General features: G+C 56.1%; 4 protein-coding genes across 4 annotated transcripts in view; 1 reads left to right on the forward strand and 3 right to left on the reverse strand.

Moving 5' to 3' along the window:
- Positions 1-69: 69 nt before the first annotated feature.
- BTK (Bruton tyrosine kinase) lies at positions 70-11731 on the reverse strand. Its single transcript, XM_027663138.1, has 20 exons — positions 11711-11731; positions 10689-11245; positions 8352-8532; positions 8132-8230; positions 7816-7884; positions 7206-7287; positions 5654-5782; positions 5480-5547; positions 4823-5004; positions 4495-4557; positions 4192-4246; positions 3782-3864; positions 3545-3672; positions 3320-3394; positions 2805-2976; positions 2328-2544; positions 1618-1682; positions 1015-1133; positions 729-886; positions 70-628 (listed from the first exon to the last, which is right to left on the reverse strand). Exons 2-20 carry the CDS (start codon positions 11135-11137, stop codon positions 557-559), a joined length of 2466 nt encoding a protein of 821 aa, XP_027518939.1. The 5' UTR covers positions 11138-11245; positions 11711-11731; the 3' UTR covers positions 70-556.
- An 81-nt stretch (positions 11732-11812) lies between these two features.
- On the forward strand, positions 11813-14989 carry LOC113956514 (60S ribosomal protein L36a). Its single transcript, XM_027663194.1, has 5 exons — positions 11813-11954; positions 12215-12320; positions 13009-13076; positions 14713-14835; positions 14920-14989. The coding sequence occupies exons 1-5, from the start codon at positions 11952-11954 to the stop codon at positions 14938-14940; spliced, it is 321 nt and encodes a 106-aa protein (XP_027518995.1). The 5' UTR covers positions 11813-11951; the 3' UTR covers positions 14941-14989.
- Positions 14990-16122: 1133 nt separating this feature from the next.
- GLA (galactosidase alpha) overlaps positions 16123-22145 on the reverse strand; it is a 6382-nt gene continuing 359 nt past the window's right edge. The window contains exons 2-7 of the mRNA XM_027663171.1: positions 21845-22019; positions 20853-21030; positions 19262-19353; positions 18224-18385; positions 17448-17645; positions 16123-17258 (exon numbers count right to left, since the gene is read on the reverse strand). Of these exons, the coding sequence (XP_027518972.1) occupies positions 16995-17258; positions 17448-17645; positions 18224-18385; positions 19262-19353; positions 20853-21030; positions 21845-22019 (1069 nt within the window). The 3' untranslated portion in view covers positions 16123-16994. The remainder of the gene's footprint in view (positions 17259-17447; positions 17646-18223; positions 18386-19261; positions 19354-20852; positions 21031-21844; positions 22020-22145) is intronic.
- Positions 19954-22145, reverse strand: part of LOC113956502 (glycine receptor subunit alpha-4) — an 18362-nt gene continuing 16170 nt past the window's right edge. Inside the window, exon 11 of the transcript XR_003530863.1 lies at positions 19954-19966. The gene's annotated coding sequence lies outside the window, so the exon portion shown is untranslated. The remainder of the gene's footprint in view (positions 19967-22145) is intronic.

Consider the following 22145-nt stretch of genomic DNA (forward strand, 5'->3'; position numbering starts at 1 on the left):
GTGCGCCCCGCGCCGCGCGCGCCCCCTGCCGGCCGGGAGGACCCGCGCAACCCGGACGGGACGGGGGAGTTTATTGTCCATGAGCTGGGGGAGAGTGGGATGGGGCTCCGGGGGTGCGATGGAGCTCCGGGGATGTGATTGAGCTCCAGGGCGGTGGTAGAGTTCTGGAGATGTGATGGAGCTCCAGGGATTTCACAGAGGTCTGGGGATGTGATGGAGTTCTGGGGCAGTGATGGAGCTCCGGGGATGTGGTGGAGCTCCAGGGATGTGATGGAGCTCCAGGGCAGTGATGGGAGTTCCAAGGCGGTGATGGAATTCCAGGGTGGTGATGGAGTTCTAGGGATGTTATGGAGCTCCAAGGCAGTGATGGAGCTCCGGGGCGCTGATGGAGCTCTGGGACACTGGTAGAGTTCCATGGGCACCCATGGGCTCCCCCTGGCCCCCGGCTCCCCTGTGCCGTGTCCATGACAGTGGTGCCGCGGTGCCGCCCGGCACACGGGTCTGTCCGGGCGGGCAGTGCCAGCGCTGGGCAGGGCTCAGCGGGCGGTGCCCACGGTCAGCACTCCTCGTCGGCGATGTCCAGGATGCTGCCCAGCAGCGCGGTGAAGGTGGGGCGCTCCTCAGCCTTCTGCCGGGTGAGAGGGGAGCGGTGATGAACCAGGTCTGCCCCTGCACCCCGGGGAGCCCCGTCACCCACCGGGGGGTCTCTGGGGGTGGGATTCACTCACCTCGTGCCAGCAGCTGTACATGATGGCGTAGACCCGCTCCGAGGCCGCCTGCGGCCGGTACAGACGCAGGCCTTGGATGACGTGCTCTGTTGTCTCGCTGTTGTTAAACCTCTCGTAAGGCATCTTCCCCAGGGAGTAAACTTCCCACATCAGAACTCCTGTTGGAGGGAATGGCAGGGAGAGCTCATGGCGTGGGAGCACCTGCGCCTGACCCTGGTTTGCAGGGGGGTTCGCTGCTGTTGGGGTGCTCTTCCCGACCTCCAAGTCATTAATTCCATGCTCTTACCAAAGGACCAGACGTCAGACTTGCTGCTGAACTTGCTGTACAGAAGCACCTCAGGAGGAGACCACCGCACTGGAAACTTGGACCCCATGGAACTTGTATATTCGTCATCTAGAACGTACCTGCAGCAGATAAATGGATCAGGGTGCCTGCCTTGGTTTTCCCATTTCACTCCTCCACGCAACCCACCAAGCCCGAAAGGAATGGGCAGCTCTCAGAGTGACCAGGGGTTTCAGTCAGCATGGGTTTCAGCAGGCAAAAATCTCCCTTTGCAAACAAGTGTGTGCTAGTGCAGATTGGGGAAGGGATAGGGTGGCACAGAGGCACAGCAAAAAGGGGATGTGGGGAGAAAGCTGCAGCCAGGAGACTAGAGGTGGGGGAAAGAAGATGCAAAGAGGAGGGGGAAAGGGCTGGAGTGAGTAAGAAAGGGACAGTGGAAAGTGAAGAGGTGGAAGCTTTAGCTGGGCAGATGAAATGGAAAGACAGGAGAAGACAATGGGAAAGCAGAGCTGGAGGATGTTGGGAGCAAAGACCAAAGTGTAGAATAGACTGAAGGAGGAGATGGGGGATTGAGACAGAAAAGTGACACAGATACGTCTACCAGACCTGGAAAGACCAAAATCTGATACTTTCACAATTCCTTGGTCATTCACCAAACAGTTTCGAGCAGCCTGTGAACAGAGAGATGGAGGCAATTACTCCTACCTGCTATTGCCTCTCCCATTCCCCTGTACCAGCTGAACTTCATCTCATCCCCACCCACTTAACACTTCACTTCACTTTGTCATGTAAGTTCACCTGGGTGGGGGCAAGCTACAAAGTCATCAGCCAAGAGAGCAAAAGAGGCCTCCAAGCATCCTGTTTATCTGTGGAGGGGCGACTTCCCTCGTGGGATTTTCCCTGAACAAAGCAGCACCAGGAGATCAGGTATGGCAAGATGGCCAGTTGGCAATGCCAGCCCAAAGCCTGACAAACTGCAGGCCCAGGTTTTCATGGGGGTTTAGAGGAGGTCTCTTTTCATGTCTGAGCCGGTGATGCTGCCTGTGCTGCCGAACACAAACCCTGCCCCAGCCACAGATGCATTTCACATCGCCTGGAAAACTACTTAGTCCTGCCCTTTCTGCAATCTCTTCCTGCCTGCAGGGAAGGGACTGCAGAGCATCCTGCCCGTGGGTGGGCAGGGAAGCTTAGAGGGGTGTTCTGCAGAGGAAGCTGCAGAGCTGCTTCTCCTCGTATTGATGAACTATCTGGACCCTGTCCAGGACACACTGTGGCTGTTGCTGAGCTGAATATGTGCCCTTCAGCCACAGCCCTACCAGGTCTCGGTGCAGGAACTGCTTGGATTCCAGGTACTCCATAGCTTCACAGACATCCTTGCACATCTCCAGCAGCTCTGCAGGCTGGAACCGCTGCCGAGTTTCCCTCAGGAAGTTCAGGAGGCAGCCGTTGGCCATGTACTCCGTGATGATGAAGATGGGACGCTGCTTAGTGCAGACCCCGTAGAGCTGCACCAGCTTCTCATGAGACAGGTTCCTGTGTTGGGGACAAGGGCAATTCTGAGCATCTAGAAGGCCAAGCAGCAAAGGAAGCACCTGTGAATAAAGAGCGTTTGGGAAGGGAAGGTGCTCCAGACCCAGCTGACAGCGGAAAAACTCACTAAGGAATCAGCACAAAGTCTCAGATGCATTTTGCAGAGTGTGGCACTGCCCAGGACTGTCCCTGACACCACCCAGGAGTGCAGCCACTCTGCCAAGGTGTGCCCAGCACTGACCTGCACTGTGCTCACCACTTACATCATGACTTTGGCTTCGTCTATAAACTCATCCTCTGACATGGAGCCCTCCCTGATCATCTTGATGGCGACGTCGTACTGGCCCCTCCACTTCCCGTACTTCACCACTCCAAACTGCCCCGTGCCGAGTTCCTTCAGGAAGGTCAGATCCTTGGGGTCGATCTCCCATGACCCTAGAACAGAGTGTGAGCATAATGTGGCTGCAGGTGACCTCTCCACACGGTGCTCCCAGCCATCTGGTCTAGCATGGCCAAGAAAAGCTCACGAGCTTTTGCTCCCTGAAAAACCATCCACAAAAACATCCACAGAAGAATCTGAGACCTGTTGCTCCGTGGGATGGGGAGCAAGGTAGATTGTGGGTCAATACTGCCGCCAGAGAGCAAGGGAGTGTAGAGAAGTGATTCCTGGGAATGCTATGAGCCCTGCTGCCATGGGACAGCCAGGATCCCAGCCCCGGGAAGTTGCTGCCAGTTGCCAGTTGCTGACAGACCCTGCAGCCAGCCCAGCCTGGCTTACCATAGCCAAGGCCAGCTGTGGAAGGAGCACTTTTCTGGTGCTGGGACACGGGGTACTTCAGTCTGGATATGAGCCCTGAAAAACAAAAACATGGATTGCCACACTAGGCTTACCTGCCACATTCCAACAGGGAACACGAGCCTCCTGCCTTCAGCACAGGAAGGTGAGGGTACCGTGGTGTCAGTAAAAACACTGCTGGCTTCACTCTGTCTCCCAAACACTGACCTGCAGAGTTGTGCTGGTGGTATGTGATGAGCTCTGGGATGCTGTTGAACAGGTGCTTTTCTGCCAGATAATACTGGTTCTGGGGGGTGCAGCACACGACGTAGTGGCGGATCGTACCCTGGGGGTCTCTGGAGAGAGAGTATGTAGGGTCAGTGGCATGGGGAGGACAGGCAGAGGGTGAGCGGTGCCTGGGGCAGCCCTCTGAGGGAGGAACAAGCTGTTGTGGGATCCACTTACACAGAGGACTTGGCATAGACAGAGACAGTGTATTTCCCTGTCTTGCTGGTGGAGTCTCGGACGATGAAGCCTCCTTCCTTACCCTAAAACAGAAGGGGGAAAAGGCACTGGGTGGTTGTTGGGAGGTGTGACTGTAACAGGCAAGACTTGAAGTGCGTGAAGATCACAGCATGGCTGGAGAAGGTGCAGTGAGTCAGAGGAGTCCTAAATCCAGTTCCTGCCTCTGGGGTCACCTCCTGAAGTGACTGCCCAGGGGAGGTCACATTGGGATAGAGACGATTCTTGGGGCTGTTGGGGCAACACTCCCTCCCAGCACAAGCCAGAGTTGGTCCCATGCTGGACACAATGTGAGAACAGCCCATGGAGGGCTGGTGTGTAGAACAGACCCAGGCTCAGGAGGCAACACTTACCTCCTGTTTCAGTAGTTGCTCTGCTTGGCTCCGAGTGATATTCTTTGAGTACCACCTGGAACAGGGACACAGCCATCAGGGAAATCCCAGCCAGCACTGTCCCCAGCCCAGTCTGACCCTGGTCCAGCCAGGAGAGGTGGTGCAGAGAGCACCATGGGGCTGCCACAGGGCTGGAGGCTTTCAAAGGGTGTGCGAGAGGGAGAATGACCCAGCCAGGCTGGGTTAGCAGAACTGAATGGAAAAACTGAATGGAAAAAGTCTCCAACCAAGTGCAACTTGCCAGGCCCCTGTGCCTTCTCTTACTCAAAGATCTCCAGGGAATTGCTGGTTTCAGTGACGTAGTTGCTGGGGATGTATCCTTCCCTCCTGTAGGAGAAAAGGGGCTGGTTACACACTGATGGAGGAGGCCAAGGGGATGGGGTCTTCCTGTCCCAGAAGGCTGAGTAGAAATGGGCTTAAAAACCTTGGTGCAAACTCATCTTTGTTCATGTCTGGGCAGGGCTGATAACCCAGCCTGCTTCAGCTTCCCTCACCCTCCTCCCTGGGGAGGCCACGGGTGGGCAGGCAGGGATGTGTTTGCCCACCAGTGCCTGGGCACCAGGCCAAGTGCCAGGGCAGTGGGAGCTCTTACCCATTCTTGTCTCGGGCTTTCCACCAGGGCAGGTGGCTCTCCTCCAGGATGAAGTACTCCTCGCCCTTCTGCAGCTGCAGGTCCTGCGCGTTCATCGGCTGGTAGTTGTAGAGGGCCACCACCTTCTTCATCTCACCCGCTGTGCTGGGGGCCGGCTCGCGAGGCAGAGGCTTCATCACCATCTTCCCACAGAGAGGGGGAGTGTGGGATGTGGTGAGGCTGGCAGACACCAGGAGAGACCCTCCCCAGCCCTGGCAGGGCAGTGGGCTCAGGCCAGCTAAACGCAGCGTTTGTCTCAGCTCCCACATGTGTCTCCTTCAGCACTTTTTATCACAATATTTCTTCATGCCTTCACAAAAGGTAAGTGTTTTCTCCCTATGTTTTGACTTAACCCATGACTCCTCCAGCCTACATTAGGGCTTTATCCTCCCAGCTCCCCCAGGGAACCTCAGAATTGAGATCATTTGACTTTCCTACAGGCCTTTGAGTTCCATCCCCTGCTTCAAGCTCCTTCTCCTTTAGGACACCACCTTGCCATCGGTCCCCAGAGCCGAGTCCTGTACATCTCTGAGCAGTCATTGGACATGTTGGCTTTTACCAGGCAGACCTTTTCTCAAACACCTTGGAGCCAACCCACATGCTGAGGCTGGCCCTTACCTGGTCCTCCTCAGGAGTTGGGGGAAGAGGCTTCTTTGTCTTGCGATGCGACCGCCCAGTTTTTAAACCTTCAGAACAGAGGAGGGACTAAGGTGAGAAGAGATCCCCAGCACTGTGCTGCAGTGGTCCCCGAGGGGGGGGATCGAGGCAATAGGAGGGTGCCCAGTGTCTTACTGCCATTCCTGCTCTCCAGAATTTGGCAGCCCATGGCATTCTTGGCAGTCTGGGAGCAGCACAGGTACTGGCCATCGATCCAGAAGCAGGGGTGATACTTCTGAACCAGGTCGCTGTTGTACCGAATCACTGTGGCAGAGGAGGGGAGATGTGTGTGACCCAGGGCTGTGTCCTCGGCCTCCTGTGGAGACCTCTCTGCTCCCTGAATGCAGACAGGCAGCCCTATTAAATCATTCCACCCTCAGCTGTGTTACTGACACAGTCCCCTGTGGCGCTGCTGCCCAGGTCCCTCAGTTCGTTTCCCTCATTCCAGAGCTGTGGCTATGGATCGATCCCTGTGCCACAAAGCCCCCAGCTCAGGAAGGGCCAGGCTTGCCTCTCAGATTTGATCAAAGCTCTTGAGCAGCTCTGCAAAGGGAGTCCTGCTGGGACTGGCCCTCCTGCCAGCTGAAATATCCAGCAACCCCCCAGGCCCATGGTTCACAGCTCTTTTGAGCCCTATTTTTGAGAAGTGGGGAGGAAGCCAGTGCTGTGCCTGGATTATCATGGGGAGAGGAGGGCACTGCTACCATACCCTGCCTGCTTGGAGACTTTCCTTGCTAGGACACCACTCCCTTGCCAGGCAGGCACCAAACAGCTTCCTCATGCTTCTCCCCAGTCTAGAGGGATGACTGGATGTGCCTAAACACCAAGGCAGCACAGGGCTGGCCCACAGCAGCTCCATGGGGTGCAGAGAGCCCCTTTTCTGGATGAGGGCATCCCAGCAGCAAAAGGCCAGCATTTTCTCTCCCCTTTTCCTTGTGGATTTTACACTGACTTCAGCTGCCACAACAACCCTCCTCCCAGAGCAGGGAAGTGGGGAGAGGGCTGGCTGCCTGTCAGGGCTCTTGTGAGATAACTGACTTCCCTGTTATCAGCCTGCTCTTCCGCCTTGCTCGAGCCAACTTCCCTGTGTCAATTCAGGCAGCTAATCTCACCCCACCAGCACAAAGCCACAGAAAGATACACACACTCCCCCACAAGACACACATACAGGCAGCTCCAGCAGATTTTGGCTGACCCAAGCCCCTTGGCAATGCTGCTTCAACACACTCGCAGCTTGGCAAGGCAGCACTAACATAGCTGAGCATTAGCTCTGAGCAAGGCTCAGGATGGGTTGGGAAAGACACTCCCTGGCTCCCAGCAGGCTTGTTGTCCGTGTTTCCTAAAGCACCCAACTCTCCCCTTGCAAGGCAGTACAGCTGTGGCCACATCTGCTGTTTCCTCTTGCCCCCAGTCACTTCTGAGCCTGCCTGAGCTACTTTGGAGCAGGTTTGTGAGAGGACAAGAAGCCTCAGCTGAGCTAGCTGTGGTGCTGCAGAAGTTAGAGGGTGACAGAGGTGAGTGTCCACCCCCCCCACCCCGGGGCAGGAGCAGCTCCCTCCTCCACGGGCATGGGAATACATAACCATGAGCCAGCAAGCCCCTGGAAGCCTAGTGCTCTGGGTCAGCACAGGCACAGCTGAGTGCCCGTGTTTGCTCCACAAGGGAGCTGCAGAGCCCCCAGACTCACCGCTCTTCAGCTGATGGATCCAGCGCTTGCGGAGCTCCTCCGTTGGGGAGAAGATGTAGAGGGGCCCTTCGTCATAGACCACCTGCAGGACCCCACACCTCAGCACCCTGGGCCACAGGGTGAGCCAGGGATGGTGGCCACCCCGAGCAGCCGGTGCAGGGCAAGCCCGTGCTGGTGCCTGCTGGCCCTGCACGCTGCTCTTGGGACCGTGACAAAGAAGTTATAAATAAGCCCCCTCCCCTGAGATTTTTCCACTTCCTTCTCTGACTTTTCGGTGTGCTGGGGGCCGCACTGGGTGCCAGCAGGGCAGGCAGCTGGGCTGAGGCTGAGCAGGCAGCCGGCAGACAGCATCCCTCCAGCATCAGCCAGGGGAATGAGAGGAGCAGGACAGAGCTCAGAAGCAGGTTTCCATCTAAGCAGTCTCCTTAAATAGAGCTGCCTTGGGCTCAAAGCAGCTCACCTGGCAGTGTGGGCAGCAGCAGGGTGTCCCCAAACAGCTGAGTGACAGCTGGTCCTGGGGCAGTGATGCCATGTTTGACCCCAGGTCCCTCTGGGGTCCTCCCCCCGACACCCTGCACGGCCCAGCAAAGGGAGTGCAGTGAGGACTCACCTGGAAGGGGTAGGGGAACCGTTCGATGATTGAGATCTGCTCCATGTTGTTGTAATCCTCTCCTTTCCTCTGGAAGAGAGAGGCAGAGATGGACATCGTCATCCTGTGCTTGGCTTCTGGCACCTCCCCTGGGACCCACAGCCTTTGGCATCCCCTTGCTCTGCATCAAGCCGGACTCCTGGAATGTATGGGCAGAGTGCCCCATGCAAAGCAGGGCTGTTCCCCACTGCCACCGCCCCAGGGAAGGGAAACTCTCCCTATTCTCCCAGTGAGGGGACAGGGGGACAGATGCAGGGAACGCTGGGACCCTCCTCACCGGGACCTGCCGCTCGGGGGGAGGGTTGTTCTCAGGTGCCACCATCTCCACGCAGGTGATCTTCTCAATGTCCACAGAGCCCTTCTTACTGCCCCGGCGCTGCAAGAGACAGGCTTGGCTCAAACAGTCACCAAAGGGAGACCTGGAGAGACTCAAACCAACCCATGTCCCCATCCAACCACCCCTTGGGCTGGCACAGCTCCTGTGGCTGCAGACTCACCCCCCGCTCAAAGTCATACTCGTAGTAGGACAGCTTGCTCTCTGTCAGCAGGAACAGGCGCTTCTTGAAGTTGAGGGGAGAAGTTTTCTTTTTCTGCTGCGAGCGCTTCAGGAAGATGCTCTCCAGGAGGACACTGGCCATGTCACCCCCCGGCCTCCTCCGTGCTGTGCTCGTGGGGTTGCTGTGGGCAAGACAACACTGACAGGGCACTTGCTCAGCCCAAAAACGGCTGGACCTCCATCAGGTGCCCTCTTCTTCCTCCCCAAAGGGCAGGCAGGGTCGCTGGCGGGGGGAACTGGCCACAGAGGGGTGTGGGCAGGTCAGTGTGGGTTATTTGCGGTGTGACCTCTCCTGGCCCCTCTCCCACAGCAGGCTGCAGACCAAGCCACCACCCGGATGGCTTCTGCTCGAAGGCTTGAAGGGTGTGCAGAGGGACAGGCAGCCGGAGAGGGAGGGAGACTGGGAAGCTGTGAGCAGCGTATCCTGGGGAGGAGTGTGGAGCCCGAGCAGTGACACCCCGCAGGCGCCTCCTCCCCTCCAACAGTGTGCATGTGCACTTGCGTGGGCCGTTTCCTCCTGCCCCACCGCAGGCACTCTGTGCTGGGGACGTGCTGACTTGGCAGCGCACAAGGGGTGGTCACGGGAGGCCAACCCCTAAAATGTGCTGGGTAGGTCCTGGCCCTCAATAGTCATGTGCTGGGCTGTCAAGTTCACGGAGTAGCCCTAAAGTCATCCTTCACCTCTGTGTCCATGGACCCTGCAGGAGTGCAGGGACAATGCTCAACCCCCTTTCCTCCCCTGTGAGCAGCACTTGTTGGAGGCCAGACTTCAAGAGCTTCCTCTGGCCAGCAGCCAGAGGGGTTTAATCCTCCCCAAATCCTCCTCATCAAAGCTGTCCTGAGCCTCTCCAGGGCAGGCTGGGGCAGGAAAGGGCTCAGATGAGAGCCCTGCATCCCACTGCTGCCCTGCATCCCACTGCTGCTCTGCCTTCAGAGGCTGTAAATCATCCCAGCCCACCTCTTTGAGAAGCCCATCCATCTCACTCTGTCCCTCCATGCTGTACCCAGGACCTGTGACATCCAGATGGTTCCAGCAGCCCCCAGAGCCCTGTGGCTGAAGCTGTGGGCTGTGACCAACACCTGACTCCAGTCTGGACCTAATGGGGAGCTGTTGAGTGAACTCTGTGGAGCCACTGCTGAACTGTGATCCCCTGGAGCCCTGCTCCATGTCTCCTGCCCTGACCACCTACACTCCCTGCTTCCCCTTCACCTACACCTTGTTCCCTTTTTTCTCCTGCAAACACAGCTTTGGAGGGCAAACTGGGAGAAGCTGTTTTTCTCCCCTGCTCCCCACAGCCCATCTCCTGTGGGGGAGGCTCAGAGGTGGGCCAGACCTGCTCTGTCCCTTCCTGTCCTTTGGGGTGGTGGGTGCCCCATAGGACTCACCCTCTCAGCCATCACTGCCATGCTCAGACAGCTGAGGTGGTGAGTGGGTGGGTGGAAACATGTCCTGTGCCCTTCCAGCTAATGGGACTTCCTGCCACACTCACACCTCAGCCAAGCGTGCTCTGAGACCACCCCCAGCCTGGCACTCACTGCTGGCCCCTCCACCACAGTCCTGGGGCCACCCCTGCACAGGCAAACTGTGCCCCCTGCCCGATTCCTGCCGAGGAGCTGAGCCACTGGTGGATGGGGGGCTGGCGAGGGGCTGGCACACTTGAGACAAGAAGGAAGGGTGACAGGGTGTCACAGCCCCCACGTTTCAGGCTGAGCCTGGAGGGTGTAAAAATCGATGGGTAGGAGGGACAGAGGAGGAATCCTCCTGCACAGGAGAGGGATGAACAAACCCAGAGCTGCACCCCAGCATACCTGCTGCCAAAAGCACAAGCAAGGAATGGCCGCAGACACTGTCAGCACCCCAACCCGCTGCTCTGGAGCACCCCTGGGGCCCCTGACACGCATGTAGTGCTGTGCCCCCCTGCTCCAGTGCACCCTGCAGCCCCTGGCACCCCACAGTACCGCACCCCCCTGCCCTGAGGCACCCCTGGCCCCCCGGCCCGTGCCCAGATGCCGCCTGCTTGGAACCGCTCAGGCCGTGGGGACAAGGCTGAGCCTTCCCAGCTTGGCTTACCCACAACTCGGCACCACATGGCCTGTGCCTGGCACGGCTCTCCCACCCCCAGCACCATGAGGAGGCCAACAGAGGTGCGAGGCCGCCGGGATGGGCCACATGGAGCCTCCCGCCACCATGGCTCTGCCACGGCCACACCAACAGGGCCCTGCTGGCTCCCGGGGCACCGTCACCCTGGTGCTCCTGCCACATCCTGGGTGCACTCACCAGCCCTCCTGCCGCTCCGGCCAGCCGGGCTCTGGTGCTGCCGCTGCCCCGCGCCCACCCCGGCGGGTTCGGGTTGGGGTGGCTGTGGCGGCGGGAGCGGGAGGGACGGTGGGCCTGCCGTGCAGGGAGGGAGGAAGGACGGGGCCGGCCAACCCCACCCTTTCAGTTCCCCTTTTTCTGGTTTCTGACTCAAAGGCAGCATCTGTGTTTCCTCCTGCAGGCGATGGGGATATCACCCTGGGGCTACTGGGCCACCAGCCATAGCCAGAGCCTGCCCCGGGCTGTGGGCAGTGCCGGGCTCCTCTGGGCTGCCCGTCCCCATGTTGTCCCAAAAGGGGTTCTTTCACCCTCTGTGCACAAGGCTGATCCCCACACAGAGCTGAGAAATGTGGTTTATTTACAGTTCTGAGCAGACAGGGGTCCAGGTGGCAAATCCACAAAGCCGGCATAGTGACTTGCAAAACTTTTCACTGTTTATAAACATTTTAGCAAATGAAGGCATTGACCTTTATTGGCTACAAGTTACATCGTTCTCTTATTAATTAATATTCTATCTTCTATTGGTTAATGATTCACTCGCTTCTTATGCTAATTAGCCCACATGCTCAGTCTTTCTCTTCTTTTGGGTTAGTGGTCTGTGAGTTGGTGGCCATGATCTCCCCCTTCCAGAATTACCTGTTACCCCATTAGAGCTGATTCCAGCACAGTTGCTGAGTCAGCTTGATTAGTTTTGTCCTTATCTTGGGAGTTCTGCCAGGTGTCCTTGTGGTCCATAAATTCTGCATTCTTTGTGTCCACTATAGCACACCCTTCTCCCCAAGCTTTGTTAACCTCCCCCTGGGTCTGAGATCACTGAGTCCTGTCAAGCCCTAAACCTTAGCAAGGCAACGCTACCAACACATAATTTATCTTTCTAACAGCTGGACATCACCTGCATCCCACAGATCCCCCGGACCCTTATTCCAGCATCCCCTACAGCCACAGATCCTCATCAGTCACCCTGCCCAGCTGCGGACCCACACCTCAGTCACCCCCAACACCCCTCATGGTCACAGACCCCAACCCCAGCCACCTCAGTCACCCCCCAGCCTCAATCCGCCCCCCGCACCCCTCGACCTCCTCAACCTGCCGCCCTGCTCTCCTCCCAGCGGCAGGGGGCGCTCACGCCTTGTGCCCTCCCTGCCCCCTCCTCTCTATGGTTCTCCCACTCCCAACTACTTCCGCTTCCGGGCCAGGCCTTCTTTCTGGGCCGCCGCCGCCAAGATGGTGAGTGCGGGGCTGGGCCGGGTTCCATCCGCCGCCATCCGCCCCGGAGACGGGCCGGGACGGGCTCTGTCGGCCCCGCCGGCCCCGCCGGCTGCTTTGCCGGCGGCCAGACGGGCGCGGGGGCGCCGCAGGCCCGCGATGGCGGCGCAGGGCGTGGGGTGGGGCAGGGCGGGCGCGGGGCCTTGGAGCGGGATGCGTCAGGTCGTGTGGTGTGGTTTGTGGTGTGTCCCGCGCCCCTGACCGAGCTTTCTCCGCCCCAGGTGAACGTGCCGAAAACCCGCCGGACCTACTGCAAGAAGTGCGGGAAGCACCAGCCGCACAAGGTCACGCAGTACAAGAAGGGGAAGGACTCGCTGTACGCCCAGGGTAGGGACGGGCACGGCCCCGGCGGTGCTGCCCTGGACGAGGGGGGTGGGTTGGGAGCGGGTGTGTGTCTGTGGGGGGAGAAAAACAGATTAAGCTAAAGGATGTGGAACTAAAGCAATAAAAAGACCAATGACATGTCCAAACCAGTTTGGGGCGGTCGAGGTGTAGAAATTAACTAATCTGGAGATGGTGTGCTCTGGGTGAACTTGGCTCGTTCTGATGTGGAGGCACAGCTCTGGAGCCCAGCCTGCCTGCCCCGAGGGAGGGCCCTGCCCACTGAGCACGGGCTGGGAGTTGAAAAGGACCTTCAGATCGAGGCGAGAGAAAGTGAACCCGGTGGCAGCCCAGCCAGAAGTGATGTGGGTTAATGATGCAAGTATCACCTGAACAAAATGTATAAATATGCTCCTGGTTTTGGCCCTTTGTGTGCTGGCTTTGAGGATTTACCAGCCAGCAGAACTCTGAATAAATTGGGTCCCTCGACCTCCGTGTCTGTTGGCTTTGCACAGTGAGGGGAAGGGTCCGCTCTGGGGGACAGCACGAGGATGGTGGCTGAGGAGGGGATGCTGGTGCTGGTGGGCTGTGCAGGGGCAGGCTGGATCCTAAACCTGGTGGGATTTAGGAAGCACCAGTTGTGCTTGCAGCACCTCCTGAGTTGTTGCCTGACCAGAGCCATCTCTTCCCACAGGGAAGAGGCGCTACGATCGGAAGCAGAGTGGATATGGGGGCCAGACCAAGCCCATCTTCCGTAAAAAGGTGAATGAGTGCTGCTCCTGGGACAAGGACAGGAGACTTCTCAGGTGCCCAGCTGGAGGAGGATTCCTCAGCCTTGTGCCCTGCCCTATGTTAGGGCAGGTCCATGCTGGCAGTGCGAGCTCCCCCTCCACAGCACAGACTCGTGGAATGGTTTGGGTGGGAAGGGACCTTAAAGATCATCTTGTTCCAATGTTCTTGTCATGAGCAAGAACACTTTCCACTGTCCCTCATTTGCAGGGGTGTTTGCAGAGCAGGTTCTGCAGGGGAGTGGGGTCTTGCTGGGAAGGATACTTGCAAAAAGAAGGAGTGTTTTCTTCATTGCTTGCCCAAGGGGAGGGTATGGCCAAGGGAAAGGAGCCTTCTGCTTGCTTTCCTAATGTCCTTGGAAGTGCCAGTAGTTTATCACTGAAACTTTTTGCTGGGTTTGTGAGGCTGCCTTCACTGACAAGGGGATGGGAGCCAAGTGTTTGCAGCTCCTGGGAGTACTGCAGAACACAGCATCATTTTCTCACAGCCTGCTGTCTCCAGGGAAATCCATGCTGCTGAGCCAGGGAATGAGAGCTGCTGTGCTGGGCCTTTCCTGAGAGCCCCAGAGCAGCAGTGGAAGGGCAGCAGTGCATCCTGTTACTCATGAGCTGCAGAAACCTGCTGCTGTCACCCTTCCTCGTCAGTGTGGGTACCTGGCACTGCAGTCATGCAGCATGTTTTCCCTCAGTGCATCTGTGAGTTCCTGCCAGGGAGCTGGGGCAGGAAAAAACCTGTGGTGGTTTGCAGCAGGGAAGCAAAACCCAGTGGGTCAATTTGTTGTTTTGTGTGAACTGTTTAGTTGTGCTCCTAGAGCTTGGTGCTGGAAAGCCCTGGTGTCCTGCTGGAGATGTACAGGAACACTTCCAGCAGGAAGGAAAAAATGAGGCAGCAGGTTTTCAAGTTGACTTTGTGCCAGGAAGTGGGGAGACCTCTCAGAAAGTGCTTCTGCAAGCAGAGTGCACCAAGCAGCTGCACTCTTGGCAGCCTGCACCAGTACACTGCCATCCCCATTTCTGGTTTTTCCCAGTCAGCATTGTATGGATGATTGGCTGAGGTTTTTAGCTGGTGGCTGCAGCCCTGTCCAGCTGCTACAGCACCCTCACAGCTTTGAATTCTTCCCACTGCAGTCTTTTTTGGGTTTCGTCTCGCTTCCAGGAGCTGTGGGTCTGCATTGAGCCCCTTGTGTCACTGCTCCTTCCAAAGTTTGTCAGTCATTTTGCTTCCAGGTGTCCCTTCTGCCCAGTCCTCTGCTGGGCTTCTCCTGAGCACTGCCAGTCTGTTCTCCCACAGTGTACAAGTGCCTGTTCCTGTGTTCCCTGGCACGAACTTTTTCCAGCAGGGCTGATCCCTGCAGAGACCAGCCCTGCCCCACCGAATGCTTTTGCCACTGTCCTTTATTTTAAAGATACAGATCCACTGTATTCCCTTACTGATCCCTAAGTGCCTTCTTGTTTTCAATGGAGGGAGCATCTGTTGGCAGTTTCTCTTTACACTTTAGGAGAACAAACTGCTGAGCCTTCAGGAGTGCAGGTAACAAGGTTTTCTGAGAGCAGCAGTTTGTCTGCTTGGGGATGTTTGGTTCATTAAAACACTCTGCTCCTCCTCCCAGGCCAAGACCACCAAGAAGATTGTGCTGAGGCTGGAGTGTGTGGAGCCCAACTGCAGGTCCAAGAGGATGCTGGCAATTAAGAGGTGCAAGCACTTTGAACTGGGAGGAGACAAGAAGAGAAAGGTGGGTTTGTGTGCTCTGAGTGGCTGAGAAGGGGGGGCAGTACTCAGTGGTGAGTAAACTCACTGTGTCTCTTGCTTCTTACAGGGCCAGGTGATCCAGTTCTGAGCATCATCCTACTCATCACCACGGACCATATTAAAGTATTTAGAGTGAGCCATTGCTTGTTTTTATGTGTTTCCTCATGTTGATGGGGCAGGATTTGTGAGTACATCAGCCTGGCAGGGAAGGTGTTGGCTTGCAGAACAATTTGAAACCTGAAGGCTTTTGAAAAATCCCTCACAGTAGCTGGGATCTCTCCTTACTGTGTTACCTTGTAAGAGGTGTTTTGGAATGGCTCTGGTGGGCATTTGCATGCAGTGACTTCTCTGTGTGAACACTGTGCTGCTGCTTTCCCCCAGCCTTGTGAAAAGGGCCTGCTCTGAACTCCTGCAGCCTGTTTCATCAAAGCAGTTCACATCTCTGCTACAGTGGTTTCACTTCAGGAATGCTGTGGTGAATTTGAATTGTTGGTACGTGAACCAATGACTGAGAAAAGAAGCAGAGGTGCCTGAGTAGGGCTTTTCCCTCTCCAACCCCTGGCCCAAGAGAGGCAGGTGAGATTAGCTGCTGCAGCCAGTGATGTTTCCACCACAGTAGGGACCAGAGTAACCTGAACTCCCCTGAACAGCCCCTGCACTTGGCTGGAGGCCCCTTTATGCAAACAGGGAACAGCTGTACTGCCTGAAGGAGTAGAGGCTTTGGAGCAGCCAATGCACCATTAGGCAGGAGCCTAATGAGGTGCTGTGGTGGCTTAAAGATTTGAAGTTTCAAATAGGCATCAACCACAGGAGTGTGGCAGGTTGCAGGACAGCCTTCCCTTGTACAGGATAATTAATCCCTGTGAAGCAGCAACTCCTTGTGAGTAGGGAGTCTGCTGTCAGCAGGTGTTGGGAATGCCAGGCTGAGCTCTCTCTTCTGAGAGCAACTTCCTTTTAGTGAAAATGCAGCTGGAGGATGGAGAAATGCCTCTTCAGGGTGACTGAGACACGTGGTTACTGAACTGTCACAGAATCTGTGTTTTTCCTTATTCAGTATAGGCTGATGTGATGGGCATTTTCAAAGTTCTGTAGGCAGCAGTGGCTTTGGCCTGTGGGATGGACTGTGTGGCTGTGGCTTGTCAGCTTCACTGAGTGCAGTTTCTGGCAGTCCTTTCACAAAACCTTATGTGACTGGAACAAACTGGCCTGTCTTCTAAAACCTGATTTAATTCAGACACCATGCTGTCCCTCCAGTACAAGTAAAAAAATCTTAGCCTTTTAAAGGGACTTTTAATCAAAGTGCTTAATCACAGAAGAACAAATGAAGAAGTCCTGATTGTGTAGTGGTCAGAAGAGAACGTACTTGTACACGCATGGCTGCATTAGTGGTGATCCATCTCCTGTCCTGGAAGGACCTGTGTCATTCAAAGGCTGCTGCCAGCTCTGGAAGCAAGGACACAGCTGTTTCTGGAAGGCAGCTCACTGAGGAAGGGAACTACAGTGGCCACATGAAGGGCAGAGAGGGAAGTGACAGCCACTGGTGAGAGGAAGATTTCTGGTGTGAGAAGAAACTCTCAGAAGCTGTCCTGCAGCATGCTACTTAATCCTATTTATACTAAGCAAGCAGCTGTCAAGGAAGTTGCTAAGTGCAGTGATTTAGGCCAGTCCCTCAGTTGTCAGAAAGTGAATGTCCATGCTCTGAGAAGTGTTGAGTTTCTTTAGTGGGGTAGGAGCAGCTTTTCTTGGACTGTGTGCCCTGGTCTGGAAAAGAGAGCAAGATGGCCAGGATGTTCCCCTTTTGTCCCTGAAATGCTCAAGGTGAGCCGTAGGATGCTGCATGTGTGTCCCTCGCCTGTCCTTGCTTGGTAGTGTCTGTGGGCAGAAACAGAGGAGTTGCTGCCCTGCTGGAGCCCTGCCAGCCCCTTGGAGAAGGAGTTGGGTGAGATGAAAGGGTAAACAGCAGAGCAGTGCCCCTCTCTTTGTTCCCTCTGGTGATGGGTATTTGCCACATTAGGCTGAGTGTTCAAGCAATGAACACCTGAGGAAAGAACAAAGGCACCTGCTTGGAGGAAGGAGACTCCTGCCACAAGGAGTTCCTCAAGGAGTTCAGAGAGAGTCTAAGGCTTAGGAGAAGATTGCCTGCTATAGTGCCAGGACTTTGAGCAGCACAGTGCCTGTGGGGTTCACCTCCACACTCAGGAAGGAGGTCCAGCTGTAAACACCCCAGTCCCTGCTGGCTGGCAGGACCTGGCGCACGGAGCACGCTGGGTTGCAGGCCAGCCCATTGCCGAGGAAGGTGAGGGAGAAGGTGAAGTTCTGGGGTCCCCCAATCTCCTGCTGGTTCAGCACTGCCACAGCGTAGGCTCGGCCAGACAGGGGCCGCTCCCACAGCTCAAAGGTCTTGTCCTGCCAAGGAGAAAACAAAGCTGGGGCTCAGGGGAGGCTGGAGCAATAGTCATGCCTGTTGGGAACAAACAGGCTCACTGGGCTCCCGTCCCCAAACCCTGAGCACCTCTGTCCCTCCTCCCGTGTCCCCTTTCTGAGGTGCTGGCTGGGTGCCTGTGCCCCACCCTGCACCCCCAGCCCGGTCTGTACCTTGAGGATCTGGTATCCCTGCCTGCCCAGCGGGTCCTGGTTGATGGCAATCACCTCCTTGTTCTGGAGCAGACACTTGGCCTCGGGACTGATGTGCCGCAGGTCGTTGGACATGAAGAGGGGAGCTGCCATGATGGCCCACATGGCCATCTGAGTCACCGACTGGTCCCAGCTCAGCCCGAAGTTTCCAATCACCAGCTGTGACAGGAAAACAAAAAGCGCTCGGTAACGCTTCCTGCAGAGCAGAAACTGGGCCACCAACCCAAGCACTGGGAAATGACAGGATGCTGAGGGTGGGCCCCCTCTCTGGAGCGTGGCTAGATAGGCTGAGTGCCAGGAGCAGGACCAGCTGGTAGGGAAAAACAAGGCATGACTAGTGAGGCAATTTAGAATGAGCCACCGATGGAAGTAAAGGTGGCTATGTAATGGCTAGGCAGTGTTTAAGGTATTCCTTCCTTGCAATGCTGGCACCCAGGGGTTTTCCCTCTGGTGGGACATCAGCACTTTGGAGACTGCCCCCCAGTGCCACACTTGTGTTTTGAACTGGTGCTGCTTGTGGAGGCTGCATTACACAAAGATGGTGCTTCCTTGGTATTGTCTGTACCTGCAGTTCTCTTCCCCTTTTTAGCCAGGACCCTCTCATCAAGATCCTCATCACAGGGTCCCATCAGACCTCTTCCCCTCAATGTTTCTCCCCTAGTTCCCTCCCTTCCCATCCTACAGCTGAGGGAAGGATTTTTTGCTGATGCTTCAGCAGGGGTGGGTGTTGTACTTGCCATGTCAGGATCATTCCAGCCCCCCGGCCCAGCTATCTTCACAATGCTGTCCTGGTGAAGAGCTGTCCATGCCAAGATACTCTTGATGCTGTTCCAGGAATCATAGACATCATTAAAGTTCCTCCAGTGATTGCAATACTGTTTGATCTCTGTGTAATTGGGCTGCCAAAACAATGAGTGTGATTAGCCAGAGCGCCTGACTGTACAACAAGAGTGTAAACAAGGCTAAATGGATCAGGGGTAATTTGGGGGAGTACTAGAGTAACACCTTCCATCACCAGCTATGTGGATGATCTGGTGCATGTTGATTCCCTAGGAAGCTTTGTGCCCAGTGACTCCAGTCTGCCATGTCCCAACACAACTGCTTCCCTTGGGAGAACAGTTGTGGCCACCAGCTCTGTTAGAAAATTCCTTTCAGCACAATTTTACTGAGGGTGTGACAGGGCCAGTGGAATTAAACTGTAATATCCCAATACTTACTGCCGTTTCTTGGGTCTACACCCTTTGCTGAGTAATACATTTAATTCCAGTGGGAGGGAATGGCACCATTCTGTCACCGTGGCACAGGGGAAGCCAGCTGAGGGCAACGTGTGTGTCACGGACCCTGGCTGGCAGAAATGTGTCACTGAACATTGTGGAGGATGTCACAAAGCCTCTCTCCAGGTCCTCAGAGGTAACTGTAAGGCCAGGTTTGCAGCACTCTGTGTCCAGGAGGAGTGACACTGAGACTGTGTGTCTGCACTGCCAGAGGTTTGCTGCTTGGTTCCTTAGAGCCAGAAAGCAGATGGATGCTGCTGTGTTTTCTCTGGCATGCTCCAGCTGGGCTGTGCCTTCATGCTGCAGGATCCTACTGAATCTGTTTCAGCAGAGCAGTGACTCACCTCAGGTATAGTTCAGGGCTCTAGAGGAAAAAGTCTTTTTCCTCTATCTTACAGCCTTGGTCTCTGCCAGAACAGAATTCCTCAGTTTTGCAGTCTTAATGTTTTTCTGTTCTTCCCACTTTCAGCCCCAGGATAAGCCTTGAGAAACACATCTTACCTGCTGCATGGGCCTCAAGTAGAAAGGCCACTCACAGGCGTACACAATGCTCCTTCCAGTCTTGTTCAGGGCCAGAGACATGCGCCTGTAACCTAAAGCAAGGCAGAGGTTACACAACCTCCTTGGGGGTCAAAATCTCTGCAGAACTAATCCAATGTCACAGGTTCAGGTTTCAGCTCAACTCTCACAGAATCAAGGCTGAACACATTATCATGGCTGAGACACCACAGGGAGGACAGGGGAGCTCACAGTCTGCAGCCAGTCTCCTGCCTCCCAAGGACAGGTGAGCTGCTTCACAGCTTTGCTTGGGCAGGCTTACTGCTCCCAAGACTGCTGATCCCCTCGTACATACAGCTGTGGGAAGAGGCTGAAAGCTTTACTGTGAGGCACTTTTTCCTCTAGATACCCAGGATCTAGATACCAGTCAGTATCTATCAAGCAGTGCAGCTTTGCTGGGTAATGTTGCAGGAATACGTTCTCATGAGGCAGTTGCACCATATGGACTGGGCAGGAATGCAAAAGCACTAGTTTTTCCTGTCCTTGTCCCCAGACAGCCCTGTTAAGTCCCTTCTAATTGGCAGAGAGGGAATGAAAAGTCTGCTCTCTCCTCTGGAACTGCTTCAGTACAACTGGATTGTATCTGGGCTACACATATGATCCAACAGAAGCTTTCAGCTCAGCTGTCACTCAGGGTGCTGAGCTGTGCTCCTGTCTGTGGCAGTTGGCATATGCCCCACCATCTGGCTTCGATGGGATTGTCACTTGGGCAGGTTCTCCCTGCCAGGCAGAGACAGGACTCCTGCTGCTAAATGCTGTGGTGCTGACTGTGCCAGCAGCCAGAGCCCAGGCAAGAGGAAAATGCCTTTCAAGTTACAGTGTTCTTCCCACAAATCTGCTCCTGTGGCACTGGGATTTGCTTGTGCTTCTGAAGAGTCTGTAGCCAACCCCCCTCAGAACAGGGAGCTACTGAGCTTTCAGCTGCTGCCTTGCCAGCCCGTGTGCAAGTAACTTTTGAAGTGATATTTACACTGGTGTGCTTTATAATGAAAACCCCAGTAGGATTATTATGCCATAATTCCTTCCATTTTCATCTGTTAAAAGCCCTCACAGCTGCCCTTTTCATGGCTGACACAACCTGTTCTTGCTTCAGGCTGATTCACGTTGACACAGCCTCGCCACGGGGATTGAGGGTTAAGTGTGTGAAATGCTCTGAGCTCTCCAGTAAAGGCACTGCAGGAGGGCAAAGCCTCTGCTCTGTTAAGAGCTGAGGAGCAGCCTGCACAGCCATCCCCCAGAGCACGCAGCTGATGTGTCTGTGCTCAACGTGATCCGGGCTCTGCTGTGAGAAAGCTCCTTTCCCACGCTGTGCTCGGGGGAGAGCTCCAGGAGACCGAGCAGGTAAAAACACTGGGGCCAGCAACACTCAGCACCTTGAGAACAGACCCTCACACTGGCTTTTATGAGCAAACCCCTTAAAATGGGTATGCTCAGGGAAAAGCAACTTCCTGGAGCCTCACACTGGGCTTAGGGATTGCTGCTGCCCGCAGAGCATTCCCACCCATGGGAATGGCTGCCTGGAGCCCGTGCCTACCTTCTGCCAGCTGCTCCAGCGAGCCAGAGTTGCAGCCATCAAACTTGAGCAGGTCCACGCCCCAGGAGGCAAAGGTCTGGGCATCCAGCTCGTAGTGGCCGTAGCTGCCAGGGAAGCCAGCACAGGTCTTGCTCCCCACGTCACTGTAGATCCCCAGTTTCAGACCCTTGGAGTGCACCTGCACTTGCAAGGCAGAAAAGAGACCTGGGCATGGGGCAGGAGGGTGAGGCAGGGGAAGCTGAACATTGGACAGGAAGCTGAACATGAGCCAGAGTGTGCCCAGGTGGCCAAGAAGGCCAATGGCATCCTGGCCTGGATCAGGAACAGTGTAGCAGCAGGAGCAGGGAAGTGATTCTGCCCCTGGACTCTGTGCTGGTGAGGCCACACCTGGAGTGCTGTGTCCAGTTCTGGGCCCCTCAGTTCAGGAAGGACATTGAGGGGCTGGAGCAGGTCCAGAGAAGAGCAACATGGTTGGTGAAGGGACTGGAGCACAAGTGCTGTGAGGAGAGGCTGAGGGAGCTGGGGCTGCTCAGCCTGGAGAAGAGGAAGCGCAGGGGAGACCTCCTCACTCTCTACAACTCCCTGACAGGAGGGGAGAGCCAGGTGGGGGTTGGTCTCTTCTCCCAGGCAACTATCAGCAAGACAAGAGGGCTGGGTCTTAAGCTGTGCCAGGGGAGGTTTAGGTTAGATATTAGAAAAAAATTCTTTACAGAGAGGGTGATCAGGCATTGGAATGGGCTGCCCAGGGAAGTGGTGGATTCTCCATCCCTGGAGGTTTTTAAGCTGAGACTGGATGTGGCACTTAGTGCCATGGTCTAGTAACCACAGCGATAGTGGATCAAGGGTTGGACTTGATCATCTCAGAGGTCCCTTCCAACCCGGCTGATTCTGTGATTCTCAGAAAACCCCGCTGTGGCAGGGCAGGGGTTTAGCTCAGGGGGTGGTGATGGGCAGTGCCCCTCACCCCTCCCCGGCGGGTGGGTGGCACTCACGTAGTCGGCCAGCCGGCGGATCCCTCCGGGGAACCGCTCCGGGTCCGCCCGCAGCCTGCCCTGCCCGTCGCGCGTCGGGGCCATCCAGCAGTCGTCGATGCAGAGGAACTCGTAGCCGGCGTCCCTCCAGCCCTCGGCCGCCATCCTGTCCGCCATCTCCACGAACAGCTGCTCGCTGGGGCAGGGAGCGGGCAGTGTGGCAGCCGCATTCCTGCCAGCGAGCTTGTCTCTACCCACACCCTCTGCCAGAGCCACAGCGCCGGGGAGAGCCCAGGGGTAGCGCAGGTACCGGCGCGGGCAC

This window comes from Corapipo altera, unplaced genomic scaffold (genome assembly GCF_003945725.1).
Source record: "Corapipo altera isolate COAL_440 unplaced genomic scaffold, ASM394572v1 107b, whole genome shotgun sequence".
Classification (NCBI taxonomy): Eukaryota; Metazoa; Chordata; class Aves; order Passeriformes; family Pipridae; genus Corapipo; species Corapipo altera.